General features: G+C 40.3%; 1 protein-coding gene across 1 annotated transcript; it reads right to left on the reverse strand.

The window, feature by feature from the left end:
* Window positions 1–5,296: 5,296 nt before the first annotated feature.
* Window positions 5,297–7,084, reverse strand: LOC147883837 (LIM domain-containing protein WLIM1-like). The gene is made up of 5 exons (XM_087398399.1): window positions 6,800–7,084; window positions 6,496–6,595; window positions 6,349–6,398; window positions 6,057–6,143; window positions 5,297–5,962 (listed from the first exon to the last, which is right to left on the reverse strand). The coding sequence occupies exons 1-5, from the start codon at window positions 6,932–6,934 to the stop codon at window positions 5,753–5,755; spliced, it is 582 nt and encodes a 193-aa protein (XP_087254525.1). The 5' UTR covers window positions 6,935–7,084; the 3' UTR covers window positions 5,297–5,752.
* Between the last annotated feature and the right edge of the window lie 11,419 nt (window positions 7,085–18,503).

The raw sequence follows: 18,503 nt of genomic DNA on the forward strand, positions 1-18,503 counted from the left end.
TCTAACCTACTTGTGTGAGCCTAACCTACTTATGTCCCCATGGTAAACCATGGCAATACTTGAACAACCATTGGTTAACATTATAACCTTTAAAAAAATAAAAATTAGGAATCAATATTAGCTCTCACACAAACCATGTAATATATATGCTTTTAAGTTATAATAAACTACTCTATGTAGTCTATAAATATTTCATCAATGATTCACTAGATTTTGGAATGTAATGCATGTTTCCCTGAATAAAATCAACCCTCATAATGGCAAATATTGGAAATGCCCTTCCCATTTGGTAAGGGGTTCTTTGATAGAGCAGTCTATGCTATGCTCATAGCATTGTAGGCAATCTCCATGTTTTTAGCTTACATTTCTCCTATATATATATATATATATATAAAATAAATTTTTGGGAAGAAAAAGTTTGTATTATATTAGAATATCATCATCATCAACATAAATATTTACATGTTCTTGGGTAAAGAACAACCAGCCCCCATGGGGAGAGTTTCATCAAAACATTTCTGAGCAATAATTTTGAAGTAAAAAACAGTAGCAGCAGCAGAGTCGAAAGAGGGGGACATAGGAGTCATCAGTGTCATCTATATTGTCATCATTGAAGTAATTAGAGTAATTGAAACTCTCTGAGTCCCCAGAGCTGTCAGTGCCATCTGTCTGGGCTTCACAAGGTGAGTATGGTTCCTTCTTGACAGTTGTGGAGGGTACCTATTTAAGAAACTCAGTGATCTCAGCAGGGACTACAAAGGGCGTGGAATTATCAATCCCAAAGCAGCTTTGAGTGTGTTCTTGTAAGTCCATCATTGAAAAGGGCAGCCTCTGCTTTGAAATTGTGAATCATTTCTATGATTTTCTTATGGTCCTACTCAGCCAGTTAACAAACAGTAAGTCAGCTTGCAAAATAATTTGATTAAACTGAAGATTATTCCTCGTTACCCATATGAACCAAAGTGCATGTGCTCTCAGGGGTGACCAAGTGTCCTGTTTTGTCCTAGCAGAGTCTCCAAGTAAGATGGCCTTCCAATTCACTGGCTCACCTATCTCCAATTGGACTATTTTCCAAATCCTTTTGGCCACAGGACAAGCCACAAAGATATTATAGATATTATAGCCAATTTGCACTTAGCACCATTCCTTTCTTTTTCAACATGACATTTACCTCAATTAGTGACTCTATTTGTAAATCTTGCCTAATTGAGAAAACATGGAACATTGGATGCACCTTGTAGTCTTTTGGTAAATTCCACTTGGCTAATATTTCTTGAAATTAACATGCCTCATAAGATTGGGTGTGAACACATTGCATCATTGATTGTGTGTGAGGACAAATCTTTAACAAGGACTCTATAAGGAAGAATCTTGAGGAAAACGTCTTGTGATTTCTCATTTTCTTAGCTCTATCTCATTTGCATAAGCTTGAGCTCTGTCCATAGCTAAGTGAGTGTTTGGATCATATAGTCCATGGCATTGGACAACTGTTGAGGGGTCTAGTTGCAATTGGATTAGTAGGTCTATAATCATAATCTAATTTAAAACATTCATAGTTAATGTAAGTGGACATGTGAGGATGAATGGTCTTTATGATTATAGGAAAACTATAGCAATAGCAACCGCTTGTTCTGTGTGCTTTGCTTTATTGACACATATTGTGAAAAGGGTAAAGACCTAAGAATTATTGTGATGAAAAGTGTCTTAAGCACATTTGTAAAGGGAAGGGAGTGAGAGAGCAATGATGAGATTAACTTTTAATTCCTTAACGTTGTTTATAGAGGTGAATCCGCATGGTTAATCCCAATTGGCTAGCCAATTTGCCTTAGCGTAGGTTCAGATGGGGCAGTGTGGCCACTACCACAAAAGGGGCATGGAGTGATTTGTAGTGTCTGGCACCACACCCCTCTCAGGTGCTGCCCAAGCACCAATTGGACATGAAGGTGTTAGGTATGTTGGTCTAGTCAGGGGCATATCTAATATCTTTGGCTGCCTCATCTAAACATGGCACGAAGATGCCCAAGCCACCATTAGGAAGATGTTGCCAATATTCAAATTGCCAACGTTTGGTAAACCTGTGGTTTTTAAGAGAGTATATATGCATCCAAACATTTCCAAATGGTAGCTTAGGGCTTGATCAACACATCAAAACTAGGTCTCATAAATATTTGATCCCAACAGAGGAATTGATGATTACTCTAGAAGAATTGATCTAATGAAGAGTGCATCAGACGGAAACCTATATCTCCATTGAATTGATTGTGATTATATATGTTATGATTTGATCGTGATGGGGATCGTGAAGAGAAGATTGAAGAAGTGGACTATATTAAAGACGAGCTTGAGCTGATTGGCCGCAACCTTCTTTTTTACTTTCTCAGCATTAAGATTTGGTAGGAGAGTAGTGTAGCACACTCATCTCACAAAGAGAAATACTACATAGAGATATTGAAGCAATTTTAATGAAGAAATTTGAGGCACCAAATCGCTCTAATGGAAGCCGAGGCAAAGTGGAGCATCAAAGATGTTACTCAGTTGGTAGGTTCGACCCATTAAGCACCGAAGATTTTACTCAATCGATAGCCTCAACTCCTTATCAATAACTAGTTGGGAGTCTACTATATTTGGCTCAACAGTTGGTCCTAACATTGCCTTCTCAATCGCGTTGCTCTATCGATTTACATCTATGCCAAGGGTGACACATTAGAAGGCATGCCTTCTTGTGCTCCCGTACTTGCAAGGTACCATAGGATATGGAACCACCTACAAAGTGGATCAACTTCGGGTAGGATTGTGATTCAAATTGGGTTGGAGATGTCAACATAGTGATCCATTTTTGGATATTGGTTCATGCTAAGAGTTGCTCCTATCTCATGGCTCAAAAAGAAGTAACCCATAGTGGCTTTTTCCTTGATGAAGTCAAGAGTACCAATTTAGTGTGTATGGCATCATGAGGCTATCTCATGGCTCAACAAGAAGTAAACCACGGTGGCTTTGTCCTAAGTGGAGTTGGAGTACCAATTAGTGTGTATGGCATCATGGGAGTCTTTATGGCTCAACTGAATGCTAGAAAACATGAAGGTCTTCTAAAGTGATGAAGTGCGGGAGATCTATTGCAATAATCAAAGCTACATAACTATCATAAGAACCAATGTGCCACACTACATGAAATGCATCGACGTTCATTACCACTTCATCAAGGGCTTATGGAGGACAAGCTAAGAAAAATGCTACATACATTTTCCCGAAATATTTGCCTCGAGAACATATGGAGAATCTCATTGACACTTGAGCGTAGGTCAACATTGTGCCAATGAGAGGGGATGTTAGAAATCATTGCAATGTAAGTTTTGATCACTAAGAGGTGACTTCTAAGTGATTGCATGAACTCAGCATCTACACTTTACTACATCATCAAATTTGGCATGATCAACCGATTTCCACCATCAAATAAGATTCAATGGAGAACAAGAATTACCACCACAACATTGAATAGGGTTCAATCGAGTGACAATTAACATACCATGAATCGAGTTCAATTGGCATTAGGTGCCACATCATTGATTTGATGCATTCATTGAGCAAGGTTTGAAGAAAATACCACGTCCATTGAGCTTTTGTTTAAGGAGCCTGAGCTTTTGTTGGTGAGGCTCCTTTAGAAAGATGAATAGAATTCCCATAATATGTTTTGGAAGGCAAGATCTCCAAATTGGATTTTGGAAGATCGGTCGATGTGCAAGCCCTTCATGGTTCCAAGTCACAATGCATTGAAGGTAGAGTATTTTGGTGGAGAGCTAGGGGCGAATAATTGACTTGTGTAGGATACTACGGCACTAGTTAGAGATGGAGCTCGCTCTATGTATAGAGGCAGATGTTTGATAGTCGGTAGTTGTATAGACAACCCCACACACTCAAGTACTAAGGGTTGGCCTTCAATCAGAGCCATAAAAACAGCCAAGGGTTGGTTGTGTGTTTATGTGCTTGGGACAGCTTCTAATTGTCCCCTTGGCCTTGAGTCCCTCTCCATGTGGACTTAAGACCTTTGGCAGCACAAGGGCTTCACAAGTCACATGCCCCCTTCCCCCTCCCAGCTAGCTTCACCCGCCATCCCACCCCTCATTTGTGCTTTTTTTCCGGTCTTGCCTCCTTTCTTCCCAACCATCTGCTCTTCTGCCCCACTTCTGTTTTATGGTGTCACTTCTCCCCATCCCATTATCCGGCTTCGCTATACCCAATTCTTCCATTTAGTTCTCAGCCCAGCCTCAGCTCCGGCCTGAGGTGGTTCTGCATCTCCCTAGTGTTGCAAGAGACCTTGAGAGCATATAGACCCCTGTCCTCATTTCTGACAAACTCCAAATGCAAAGATCATAAGAGACCTGGACCCCTGTCCTCATTTCTGACAAAACTCCCTAGTGTTGCGAGAGACCTTGAGAGCACATAGACCCCTGTACTCATTTCTGAGGAAACTCCAAATGCAAAGATTATAAGTATCTAGAGCATGCCGAAACTCATCCTCTGAAAACACTACATAGTGCAGTTTCAATGTCGTGACATCGAGAGACCTAGACCCCTGTCATTTCTGACAAAACTCCAAGTGCAAATATCATAAGTATCTAGAGCATGCCAAAACTCATCCTCTGAAAACACACTACGTAGTGTAGTTTCAATGTCGTGACATTCACTCAGAAGGTTGAAAACCATACTACTTTCAATATATATCTAATTTCAAAATGCTCTCCTATTTACCTTTCCAATTGAAAGAATGGTACTCTTCATCGAGGTTTCTTAAATCTTGGTTTTCAAGCACCTAGACACAATTCATTTGCATGCATCTTGAGTAGGAGAAACTAAAGCAGAAATAAATCAAGAAAACAACCAGATATACTACCATTATTCCTGGCTCAGGAACTTATAAAATACAGTACTAACCCTTGTCTCACTAATAGAGAACACCTTACAAAAAGGATAATTCACACAACAGATAGAAACGAATGCAAGCTCAAGGCTTAGTTCTCCTGGAAGTAATAATCACAAGACAACCCAATGCAAAACTGTTATTTCCTGTGCCAGCAGCTATAGTGCTATTTGAATTATGATGAATCTAGCAACAATGAATAATGTGAGCTTGGGAGCCACAGTAAACAACCTCCCCCCCCCCCCCCCCAAAAAAAAAAAAACAAAAATTTATTCTCTTGAGGATGGAAAACACAACTCCACAACCAAGTCCACGAGTGAAATAAATCCATCTACAAGCCAGACATTGCTTTCATTCATACACCATTCAGTATTACGAAAACCAAAGCAGAATATTATAGATTACGAAATCCTCATAAAAAGTGCCAGCGTTCTACCTTCACATGTCTTGTGGACAAGATCATACCAATGTCCTCTGCAAACATCTACAAGTCATGACCAGCTGCAATGGCAACATCATGTACCTTTGATTCAGAAGAACCTGCTTGGATGCATCAAATCACCAAGCACTAAATACAGAATAATACACTCACTAGGCTAAACAATTATCTCTCCTCCTCACTTCACACACAACAACACAACACAACACAGAACTCAACCCAGAAAATGACGGACTCTCACAATGGGGATGTTCAGTAACCTAGGACGCAGTGAAAATGCTCTCTTATCAACAAGGCCGTTGAGCCTACCAAGAATCCTGGCATAAGGTAATATACACCAAACTTCTCACAAGGAAATAGCTGTGCAATGCCTCCATGGTTACATAGATCATGCAACTTTACAAGTCCCCATTTTCGTCTGACACAACTTTCCCAGGTGCAACCTTCTCCAGTTGACTGTAGTTTCCTTTTTCTTTGAACAGCTGAGAATGATGATGCCGACAATAAAGCCGACCCTCATGTGCCACATAGTTTGAGGGGCTTAAGCTACAGCCTCCGTGAGAGCACTTGAAACATGACTTGTGATATGACAACCCATCAACGCTGACCTGCATAAGAAAGTCACGTTCACAGACTTGAAGAAATTAACATGCACTTGACTTATGCAGATCGTGATTCAGAATTTCAATAGAAAGGCTTTACCTTCTCAATCGGATAGACAGTCTTCCCACAGGCAACACATTTCTCTTGCGTTCCTGCGAATAAAGTTGAAAACTTTGTGGGCGTCTTCTGCTACCATACCAACAAAAGTTCATGAGCTAACATACTTAATTGATGCTACCAAATGAAGCCCCTAATTGCAGGTAGCCAACAGCTGATCAGAGGCAAACACCAGAATAATTAACGCACTGTATACCTCGAGATAAATTTATAAGAATTTCCGAACAGTAGTTGATAATCGTTAGATTAAAAATTTTGGGAAAGGAAAGCGTACCGCTTCATTTTCAAAAGACCTGTCCACAGACTTCGGTGTCTTTGGAATCCCTGTAGGAATTGGCATATGTTGCAAGATAGCTCAAAATTGTTACTTGCTGACCGACATACTGAATGGCGAAAACGATTACAAAAAAACTCCAAATACCTGTCTCAAAACTTTTATCCAAACTTCCAGTCCTCTTAAACAGCTGATCGAAATGAGGTTTACAATACAGAGTCCCTTCGAAAGAGGAATAGTTACTCAACTGCAAGGAACAAAGTAAGCTGTAAATGTCCTACAAACTCAAGAAATCAAGAAGAGAAACGACCAATCGTACTCACGCACTGTAAAAACCTATGCGGCCATAGACTACCGTCGCTTCAAACCCCAAGCATGATTCACAGATAAAAGGATCCAGCTACGAAAGAGGAAGAGTTGATCAGGGCTCCACCTGGGCAAGCATTCCTACCTTTAAGGTGCCCTTACAATGATTGCATCGGAAGCAAGCCTTATGGTAAACGACACCATCAGCGGTGAGCTGATCGACGAGGTAGACGGTCTTTACGCAGGCTTTGCACTTCTGCTGGGTTCCAGCGAAAGCCATGGGTGGGCAGGGGAGGGAAATGGGGGGGTGGAGGGATCAAATCGTGGCCGATTAAAAGGAGAGGAGAATGAGGAAGGGAGAGAGAGCAGAGCAGAAACAGAGCAGACGAAAGTGAAGAAGATGATCCAAAGAACTAAACACAACTTTTGCCGCGACTTTTCTTCTTACATACCCGGACTCCAAATGTTTTTCTATTTTCCTCTAATTCCTTGTTGCCTGCCCTAAGTTACCTAACCCTCGTTCCCTCTTTTTTAGCACTCCCCAATAGCTCTATTGCTAATGGACCTTTTGCTAATTGCTGCTAATAGCTCTACTTTCGTCGAGATGAAATTATTCACGTGCAGCCCAAAGCAAGGACGAGTGACAGTGACACGAGTTGCAAAAAAGTGAAATGCATTGTGGTAGAACCCACCTTACATGGGGCGGGGGAAGAGAGAGACACACACAAACTTTGCTATGGAAGCACATGTGAGAATGGAGCATAGATAGAGAGGGGGCCGGGAATCCACCCCACCTTTGAGGCAGCAAGGGAGACCTTGATCAAACAAAGTAACTAGATTGCGGTAGGCAGCCTTTCCGTCATGGCTCTAACTCCAAATTGGACCTCAATACTCACTATTATCCAATTGGAGTTTCAATAGCAAGGTTGTGAGCTTTGTCCAACAATTACGCAATCAAGTGATGGCAAGAAAGAAAATATGCAATTATCTCCCTCCTTATATAATAGATTTGCGGGAAGAATGAATAAAAGAGTATCAAATTTGGAAGGAGTGTTTTAGTCCTTTAGATCTATCTAAAATCAAGGGCCTAAAATTGTACACGTGGCTTAAGGAGAGCTCACAAAAGTTTTGCTTTTCTAGAAAGCACGTTTCAAACCCTTGGATCTTCATAAAGATCAACGCCTATAATCACGACACATGGCTTAACAAGGGCTTAGAAAAGGAAAACTTCCTTCTAGGCTGCCTACCGTAATTAAGCATGTCTAGAGAGAGGGAGAGACCTTGAGGATGTTTGGCATGAACTTGAACCTTCATCCAACAATCTTGATCCCTATCACTTCGCACATGCACTTACACTACCAATCCTTTCTAGACCCGGTTGGTCACTCTCAGCATCTTGTGTGCGTGCTTTGTGCCCAGCTTTTACCTATAGTTTCCATTTTTTCAACCTTCGACTCTACTTGCCTTCCATTAGTCCATGAACAATAAGAAGGAAAACAAGTTGTCCTCTTGGTAGGGATGTACTTATGAGGGTAGTTCCTCCACTCAAATAGAACCATAAATGTTCAGAAACAATTGGTTATTTCTAAGAATATTTATGGTTCTATTTGAGTCCACTTATATAGAACCATATATGTTCCTAGAAACTTTGGAATATTGATGGTATTATTCAATTCGAGGAACTACTCCCATAAGTACGATACATCGCTACATCAACATGAGCAAATTGTGAAACAATAAAAAAAGGACATATATAGTGTGTAACATTGAGCACACACTCGAGGGTCTTGCCTACCATGTCGAATTCCACCCAAAAAGCTTGCACTAAGGCACACTATGTGCCTTTAATATTGCATTAGCAACTCTAGAGTCCTTGGAGAAACCCTTCATGTAATTGCATAAATGACCCTTAGTCATTGGAAAACATGCCTTACATTACTTGGATGCATGTACAATATGTGTACATTTTCTTTTCTCACGCTTCTGACATTTTTATTTGGGTTTGACAAATTCTATAGATCCTACTTTCCTCCTGGTAAGCTATTGGCAAACATACTTTCTCCCTCTTTCTTTCTTGTTCATTGAATGCATGTATAAGAAAATGGAATGCTAGGTCAACATAAGCAGGTGTAAATGTTTAAAACACATAGAACAAAAAGGGCTCCTAAATCACATCCAATTCGAACTCAAAGCAAAGATAATGATAGGAACGCGAATATCTTCATATTGTTTAATGGATTCCATTTCAAAACATTTTGTCATGTATACAATTTACAAGTGGAACGGAACAAGATATGAACTTACAAGTGGGACATGATGATAGGAATGTGGGCATTCTCGTAGTATTTAATGAATTCACTTTCATAATATTTTGTCATATATATAATTTACAAGTGGAACGGAACAAGATATGAACTCACAAGAGGGACACAATGAAATATGAACCCATAGTTAGAACATAACGAGATATGCTTAAGTAACTAAAAAAGATCTCTATTGTAAACTTGAGGCTTGCAACATCAAATACAATATCATTACACACGGATGCACTCACACAAAGGATTACAATGCGTATACGAAAATTGTGAGAATTTATTATTTTAGTGAGATGAAGAGTGACAAACAGTTCCATTAAGGACAAGCAACCCCTTAGTTAGGACTTATATTGATATTGAAATTACTTGGAAATGAATATAGAGTATGAGGATTTTAGTGATGAAAAGTGAGAATCACTTCCATTTAGGACTAGCAAGCCCTTAGTTAGAACATATGTCGATATTGAAAATAATCTAAAATGAATTTAGGCTAAGACCTATAGTATAAACTTGTTGAATCATATCCTGGGTTTCTTTTCATTCAATAACTTTTCTAGATGCATGATATAATTGTTGTAGATGATGCTATTTTGTTGATCATGAAGGCAGCAACCCCAAACAACAAGCATAGTTTGATCCATCACACCCATGTAATTTATTCATTGATTTTATATGCAAAACCTTTAACAACATACTCATCAACTACAAGGCTATTCATTATTTATAGGACTTATTCTCCTCTGATATGACTAATAATCTAGCCACAATTTGGATCAAAATCAAAGTTTATGCATGTTATGAAACAATGATCTAATATTGACTTTTATTAGAAGTGGCTAACAAAATCAAAGGATTTCACATTCTATAGATGTTTGAATTGGCAAACATGAGGGAATAACAAGGAGCAATGACAAAAGACAGTAGAATATGGTAATGGGATTCACTTTTAGTCCATACTTTCAAGACATTTGCCAAAGTATGGACTGTAACTATAGAGGTTAATCCCACAGTTGGATGCAGATGGGAAGGGACCTTTGACCCTCTCCAAGGAGGATGGCCTAGTTAGCCAAATATTGTCTCAATCCACACGTCCAATCAAGCCTCCTAGGGATACTGTGTTGCCATAATCTTTCAAGATGCAAGTAATCTACATGAACATCCTCCAATTGCATTAATTCAAAAACCAAGCTACAAATTAAAGGATTTATTTCAACCCCTTTTTGGCATTCTCAAATCAGAGAACATGACCTATAACTAAGAAAAGACCACTTAGTCATATGAAAACCAAATCAATCATGTACCTTTACAGGTTGGCCTACATCTACCTCCATCCTATTGTAGAATTGAAGCATGTCTCAGCAATTATTTGTGAAACCATGTTAGACATTAATTTGAATAGGTGTTTGCCTTTGCATCATAGACTTCACTTCTATCAAATTCAAAGACAAATTCGTCAATAAAGCTTTCAACAATAGAGTTGATCTTACATTGCTTTTCCATTTTGATGGAGTCACCATGACGCTTGGAGGATGGAAACATCCTCCAATGTACTTGGTTGTCAATTTATCGCCTAGCTTATCCACTATAGTAGTATAGGTGAATGGAAGTCCTCATTGTATTCAGGTACTATTTGGCTTTGATTGTCTAAACATGGCCATTGATTGAGAAACTTATCCTTGCATTAACCAAGAGTGTTTTCCATGGCTTCTATGATTGGTTGCCATGTGGTGATGAAAGGGCTCAAGTTTCTCTCCCAAAATTTTGGCATTCTTACTATTGAAGCTTTTCAACATCCATTCTTCCATCTAAGGAAGTCAAGTCCAATGCAGTTTCCTACTTGAAGCATTTTGCTAGTGTTGGGAGTAGTAGAAGGTCTTGATGTTGCCTTGTTCATGATCCCCAAAGTTTGGGATCCTTACTATTCAAGCTTTTCAACATCCATTCTTCCATCAAAGGAAGTAAGTCCAATGCAGTTTCCTCTTTGAAGCATTTTGCTAGTGCTGGGAGTAGTATAAGGCCTTGATGTTGTGGTTTCACTACATATTGTGGCTTTGAGTTCTCGAGTCCTTTGTTGAGAAGTTTCTAACTCCCATCTCCATTCTTTGTAATTCATCTGTAAGAGTTGAGATTTGGTCATGATAACTCTTGGGAGGCTTAGTAGAAGACTAGAGCTTAATGCAACGTGTGGTTGAAGGAAAGAACCATTGAGCTAGGTCAATGATAACCTACTCAAGTATTAAAATATGTGAATTCACTCTAGAAAACAAGAAACTCATAACACAATTGTGCTAATTGTTTAAGAGAGGGATCACAATGCAAGAAGAGGGAAAGAGTCAGTAATAGGAATGTAGAAGGCTATGTGCTAGTTTATTGCTTTAAAATACCACACTTTTATATTCATTGCTCATGCTCAACATACAACACTAGTTAAATAAAAAATGCTTGCATCCACATGGTTTTGGGTTAAATTTGGCATACAACACTACATATCACCATGGCTTTGCATTAAACTCAACATAGAAACATTTTATTCAAATGGTGATGGATAATGCATCCACATTCATTTGAATTCTATGTCCACATCATTTGTTTAATTTTTGCTAGGATTTCCACTTACTAGTTCATGTGACTTGGTGTACATGAAGTATGATGGGGAAAGATATAAATAGACACCAATGATTTATCCCCTCAGGTGATGTTGTGCAAAGCATTTGCATACAAGAGGGAGAAATGATGTGGATAAATCATAGGTTGACACTACAACCACCTAAAAGTTGTCCTTTAATAGTGCTATAAATCCCAAAGGGTTATAAATATTATGGTACAAGCTGGTGCATAATGTGTTGAATGATTTTATAACTGATCATGTATATTGATGGTATTTTATCCTCAGCCCTTGGTTCATCGGTGTACCCATTGCTTGGTGCTCAGTGCAAGTGCAAGGTCCTTGGTCAGAAGCACTGTTCAAGTAGAAGATGCCCTCTCTTGCACTCTAGGGTGTACATGGTATGGAGGCCCATCCTGGTGGGCAAAACTACATATGGAGATAGGAAGACAAGCATGCAGAAAGGAGATATGAGTATTGTAAACCCAATATAGTTGTATTACAACATAGCCCTCAACCTATTATAGAACAAGCATAGCTACAACATGAGTACAACATGCTTGTGCAACAATTTGTGCATGACTCACAGTATCTCTACTAAAAGCACTTTCAGTGGTGTGTGACCTGAGGCACAACACTTACTAAGAGCAGCAAGGCTCAACTCTATCTAGCCTACTCAACTCAGACTTAGATAATTGACAAAATAAGGGGAGGAGCCCATTCTAGCTTTGGACCCTATGCTTAAATATTCTTAAGACTCTATCTTGACCTAGCCATTCTATGAACTGACTTCCTAAACTCTACCCAAGATCTTCTTTGAATTGCTGACTCTGAGTGGACCACCTGCATTGCTTTTTGGTGCTTTCCCTAGCCATTCAAATGCTCACCACTTTGGCAAGTGGTAAAGCGAAGCCCTAGTGCTTAGCCACTTGGAACTCAGGTTGGTAACATGTTGACCCAAGGCTAGCATTTCATATCGACTCAACTTTATCCATGTCCACATAGATGTGGAACAAAGTTAGAGATTGGTGTGGACAAGCCATTCTTCAAAACTTGGAGCCCCCAAGAGCACCATTGAGGTGTTGATGTACACTTAGGAGCTGGCCGTTGGCGTCAAAGGGGGATAAGTGGCAAATCAGGCGGAGGACTTATCACCGCACCGACCACTTGAGCTATCTTACAAAATATAAGGCCCAATTAGATCCTCGACTCCTAGTGTCAGTGCTTGTGGCCATGGATATAGGGCATTGAAGCCCATAGGGACCTGAGTGCAAAGGCCTCTCCTCTTTCCATTGCTTGACCACTTGCACCATATCTGGATCTACAATGCCCAAGTGCGTGTATTTATATTTATATCTTTTATGCTACATTTGTGGCTCGGCTACATTTGTGGCTCAATCCACTTTGTGATGGGACTTTTGCAAACAATGTGGCACAATATTTTGGAAGCTTGCTCGATGAGTTCTTGAATGATCTTCCTTTGTGCTCTCACTCGTTTGTGTTGGCACAATATTTTGGGAGCTTGGTCGATGAGTTCTTGAATGAACTTCCTTTGTGCTCTCACCCGTTTGTGTACCTCTGCGAATTCGGCATCTGCAATCTACGTAGAGACTTGGTTTTATTGGGGCTAGATGACCAAAGTTGCATGCTCTACTTGTAAGAAATCGTCACAACATTCATTGTTGGAAGTAGTGGGTTCTTGGGACCAGGGGGAAGCATGAAGGTAGCTTGATACAAGTCCCATGGTGAGAGAAGAACATACTATGACAATCGAAGTAAAGACTGTGAATAGCTACACTATAGCTCTCCATCACTTCGTTGGTGATGGTTGCATCCCAGACCTCCATTCATGGAAGTTTCACAAACTTATAAATATGATTTTGCTTTAGAAATGACTTCATTGTATTCAATATCAAGTCCATAGGGTGTGGGGGTGCAAAGCAAGGACACGGCATGTGGCTAGAAGTTTCCACTTTGCTAAACATCAGACTACGAGGAGACTGGGACGAATTGAGCATTTTCATTGGTGATCAGGATGTAAGTTGCTATTGTAGGAGAGAGGAGGGTGTGGAGAGTAAGAGCAAAAAGGCAATGCATGATGAAGCAAAAGCAAAAGGATGGAAAATAAGGTAATTTGGGCCTCAAGGAGAAGTGAGAGTTGATAAATACTGATTGCTACTTTGAGTTTCATGGCTTAAGAGTTGTCTTGAATCCACATTGCCATAATCAATGTTGCATGTGGAGCTTTGGAGCTTGTGAATTACACGTCATCATCATAATCTCCCCTTATTAACTTGTCATTAAGTCTAATCATTTGACCTCTACTTTGACTAGGCATGCAAGCTCCAACTACTATGACTAGGCATGCCTTGGCTTAGTAGAGCTTTACTCACCATTGAAGATCTCAAAGATGACCTATCCCTACAAATCGGTCACTTGCACTATCCCGTTGTTGAATGTGTCAACGAGCTTGTATGGTCCACTCCAACCAAGCTTTAGGTTGGTCCTAAGAGGACCAAGTTGGTATTATGAAGCAAGACGAGTATGTCTTCCTTCAAGTGCTTGGGAACAATGTGTCTGCCATGCCAAGCTTTCCTCTTCCTTTGGACTACTTGTTGCAACTACGCTCATCCAAGTCAGTGAGTTGGGGCAATTGTCTCTTGATTGCCTTGAGTTCCCCAAGCCGATGTTCAACCACCACTAAGAGGCTTGGGACCAAAAAATCCAAAAGGCACCTGCCACCATGTCTTCGAGGCCAAATGCCATTCTACAGGGATTTGGGTCATGATTAGCGTATATGCTATCCAATATGCCCAGTGTGCAACATGCAACTTGATGTCCCAATCCTATCGGTGTGTACTCAATGTCTTGGTGATTATTGACTTGAGATTTTATTAGTGGACTCGGATTTCCCATTGCACTAAGGATAATAAGTTGTAGCAACTCATTGCATTACAATGAACTCAATTGTCAGTGATTAGAACACATAAAGTGTGTACCCTAGTCACTAACAAACTCAATTGGGCAACCATGCCTACAAATAATGTTCTAAAACATGAACTTGGCTATGTTGTGAGTGAAGTCATCCCATAGGGCCTTGGCTTCTACCCACTTGGATGTGCTACGAGCTTGGCATATTCTATATGTATTTTGGTTCCTACTACACCTCCGTTGCATGAGCAGGTCTTCTTTGTCTTCGTTTTGGTTTCAAGGCTGGTCTGGCCTCAAGACTTGAGGTGCACTCCACATGTCTTTGGCTATAATCGTGGCTTAACTCATGTACAAACTCATTAGATGACTGAAAATCTTACTTTTTGTGGACAAATGCATGAAATCTTCATGCCACTACCTTGAGGCTCTCTCATGACAAGGGCTTTAGGACAACTTTGAAGAAGCTCTAGGATTGGCTCGCTCTTGCTGTCGTAAAGTAGTCAAATTCCACTATGCCATGTCTTCATTGTTGAGTGGCCTCAATTACCTCCACTCACTACCATCAACCATTTATCCTTGGTTCTGATTCCATTCCATCATCCATAGATAAAAAGTTTCCAATTCATTATGCCACGTAGGTGTTCTTGTCTCTTGGCTACATACCTTAAGTTCCTTTTGAGTGTGTATGAAACATCCGTCAAAGCCTAAAGAATCCTACAAGCTGCTTGGGAACTCTCCTCTGCTAGACACTAGTCATCAGTAGTCAGATAGGTCTTCAAACACCACAAATAGTCGTTGGACACTTGGATGTTTCTTTTATAGTAATATGCCAATCTAAGCAAATATCATAGCTCATCACCTCCTTACATGAATTGCTAGTCTCAATATCTATGCACTCAATTCTATGGATTGCTTTACTCAATCCACTCAATTCTCCACTCTTTCTTTTATCAAATTAATTTCCTAGTAAGATTGTCAAATCTTAGCCTTTTCTCCTCACCCCTTGGTTGATCGGTGTACCCACGAGTACCTAGTGCTTAAAGTGCAATATACTTGGTCAAAAGAAACGCTTAGGTGGAAGATTACCTCTCTTGGAATCCGAGGTGTGTGTGGTATGTAGGCCCTACTCAGTGCTTGGTTGCAAGAGTCTTATATTGTTTCTACCACAGAGCTTTGTGTTGTGTGGGCAAAACTATATGGAGACATACAGAAGAACATGCCAAAAAGGAGATAACATTGCAAGAAATCAAATAAAAAATTGAGGTATCAAACCTAATGTTTGTATCGTAAGACAGGCCTTAGCCTATTACAAACAATCATAGCTACAATGTGCTTGTGCAACAATTGGCGTGTGACTTGTAGTCTCTCTATCACCTCTTCTCGAGGCAAAAAAACCAAGGCTGGACCTTGTCTAACCTACTCAACGACTTAGGCAATTGGAAAAACAAGGGGAGGAGCCCATTCTAGCTTGGACCCTCGACTTAAATATTCCTAAGAATCTATCTCGACCCGGTAGTTCTATGAACTAACTTCCTCAAATATGCACAGGATCTTTTGTGAACCATTGGCTCTAATTGGACTGCCTTCATGGCCTCCTAGTGTTTTCCCCTAGCCATTCAAATGCTTGCCTCTTGGGCACTAGTGAAGCGGAATGTTGGTGCCTAGTCACCTGGAACTCAGCTTGTTAGGTTGTTGACCCAAAGTCAACAATCTACTGTATTGACTAGCCTAGAATTAAGAAATTTGACTAGCATAGAATCAAGGATGTTGGTGTGATTGGAAAATCTATGATGCAGTGGTAGTTGCTTTACACATCCTTGAGGAAGTGGGAGTAGATGCTTCATCAACATGCTTCTTCAAACATGAAAGATGAGAGGGTGATTATATGTCAACAAAAAGAATCTTTGCTTCCTCAAGAGGAGACAATAGCTATGTTACCCCTACCCAAGGAAGTAGTGATACTAGAGGCATCACATACTTTATACCTAACTCAATTGCTTTACCCATACCTAAGGAAGAGGAGAGTAGATGATTGATCTTCATGTTTCTTTGGATGTTAAACATGTGGGAGAAGTTGTGCATTGATGACAAGAGGCTTTATATATTCATGCTTTCTAATTACCATAAACAAATACTTCATCTGCATGCTTGTTAATAAGTGAAAGATGTGGGGTTAGTTGTGCACCAATAAAAACAAACTCTACCTACACAAGAGGACAGAACATCGAACTTAGTTGTGCACATTGGAGTAGTGGTAGTGGAGGCATCTCATGCCATACCTGCTCTGCCACTTTATCCTTTTTTGAGGAATGGTTCACTACATGCTTCTTTGCACATGAAACCTAATGGGACATATACATGCTAGTTAAAAGATGCTATATCTACACAAGAGTATGTGACGATTGCTTTACCCATGGCCAAGGAAGTAGTGGTATATTGGAGGCATCACATGCCAAACTTAACTGCTTTAGGCATCCACAAGGGAGTATGATTTGTAATGGTAAAGCAATCCCACTTTGTCATGCACATTCATGGTGATGGAAGGAAGCAAGAAAGGGAATAGAACTTTGAAGCACAAGAAAAGATCGATGAATTCATGCAAATGCTACTTTCTCATTCTGAACAAGAAGATACACATCTAGAGTTTCCCAAAGAGTAGGTCATGGTTCCTTAGACATGGGCATAATCACATGTTATATAAGCCGTGCAAGGCACAAAAATTTCCAGTATAACTTCATCGAGGATGGGCATGCTCACATGTTAGATAAGTTGTGCAAAGCACACAAATTCCCAATACATGTCTACAATCAAATCTCTCTTCATTCATAGACTAGAGGTGGAACACAATCTTGAGGGGTTCACCACAAAATATTTTAGTGTACCACATGCAATTGTCTCTTACAATTGACCTGAACTTAAGTGTATTGACTAAAGCTCTTCTAACATTGTTGAGAGTTCACGCTCAACATCATGTGATCATGTGTGCATAGCACCATCATGTGATCATATGTGCATAGCACTAACCTTATAGAGTGCTATAAAGGAAAGGGTTAGATCCCCTAACCCTAACCCTAAATGGGTTTGTATATATTCTATTTTTTCAACTAAATCTAGTGTACAGTTAGTCATTTGTGGTGTGCTCTCTAGCTGTGCCCTCTCTCCTCATCTCCACTCTTCTCCTCTCCCCTCTTCATGTTTTGTCATGGTATCAGAGCATGGTTCGGCCTTTCGCTGAGGCGCCATCTTTATTTGTGAGAGTGCGAGAGAGATTGTGAGATTGAGAGTTCTCTTGAGTGATTGTGAGATCCTTCCCTTCACTTCCGTTGAGAGAAATTTCCATCCATTGAGAGGAAATTTCCATCCATTATTCTTTCTTTGAGTTCTTGAGAGATTTCATTCTTGAGAAAGAGAGTATTTCTTGTTTATGAGAGAGAGAGAGATCTAGATCCTAGTCTTTGAGAGAGAGGTTTTGAGAGATCTGTGAGAAAGAGAAAGAAAGGTTTATTCCAAAGCTAAGCCTCTCCAACAAGTCTCCTTCGACGGCCGTCCCTATCAAAAGCTCCTTCTACAACAGCTCCAACTAAAGCTCCTTTGAGCTAACGGAGCTCACGGCACACCCACAACTAAGCCAACATATAAGGCCAGCATCACCAGCCATCGCCGTCCAACAGCACCCTCCTATGTTCATCATTCGCTCACACACTAAGGTGCATGCTTCAACGACTCTCAAGCCATAGCGGACTGCAGCGACTTCAGCCAAAGGAATCAATCGAAGGCTAGCACAGTGCCAAGGTGCATCCAAGACTCCAGCGCCCTGTTCTACCATGTTGTGGACTAGTCTCCAACAGCCTAGCTTCGAGCTCCTGTGCCTCCAAACGGCTCAGCTCTGCTGTCAGACCTTCAATCGATCGTCAACCAAGCCCTGTAGCGATCGCCTTACATAGAGTCTCCAACGGCTGCAGCCTAGCACTAGCTCTTCCAGCAGCTCTCATCAACGC

Source organism: Dipteris shenzhenensis, chromosome 27 (assembly GCF_047967505.1).
Source record: "Dipteris shenzhenensis isolate YYH24624 ecotype China chromosome 27, Dip_SZ_1.0, whole genome shotgun sequence".
In the NCBI taxonomy this organism is placed as follows: Eukaryota; Viridiplantae; Streptophyta; class Polypodiopsida; order Gleicheniales; family Dipteridaceae; genus Dipteris; species Dipteris shenzhenensis.

Excerpts from the sequence above, each read along its gene's own strand:
- LOC147883837 (XM_087398399.1), bottom strand. The coding sequence starts at position 6,934 with ATGGCTTTCGCTGGAACCCAGCAGAAGTGCAAAGCCTGCGTAAAGACC. Across the intron at positions 6,399-6,495 it reads GGATAAAAGTTTTGAGACAG|GGATTCCAAAGACACCGAAG; the intron begins GTATTTGGAGTT and ends CAATTCCTACAG. Across the intron at positions 6,144-6,348 it reads GGTCTTTTGAAAATGAAGCG|AAGACGCCCACAAAGTTTTC; the intron begins GTACGCTTTCCT and ends GTATGGTAGCAG.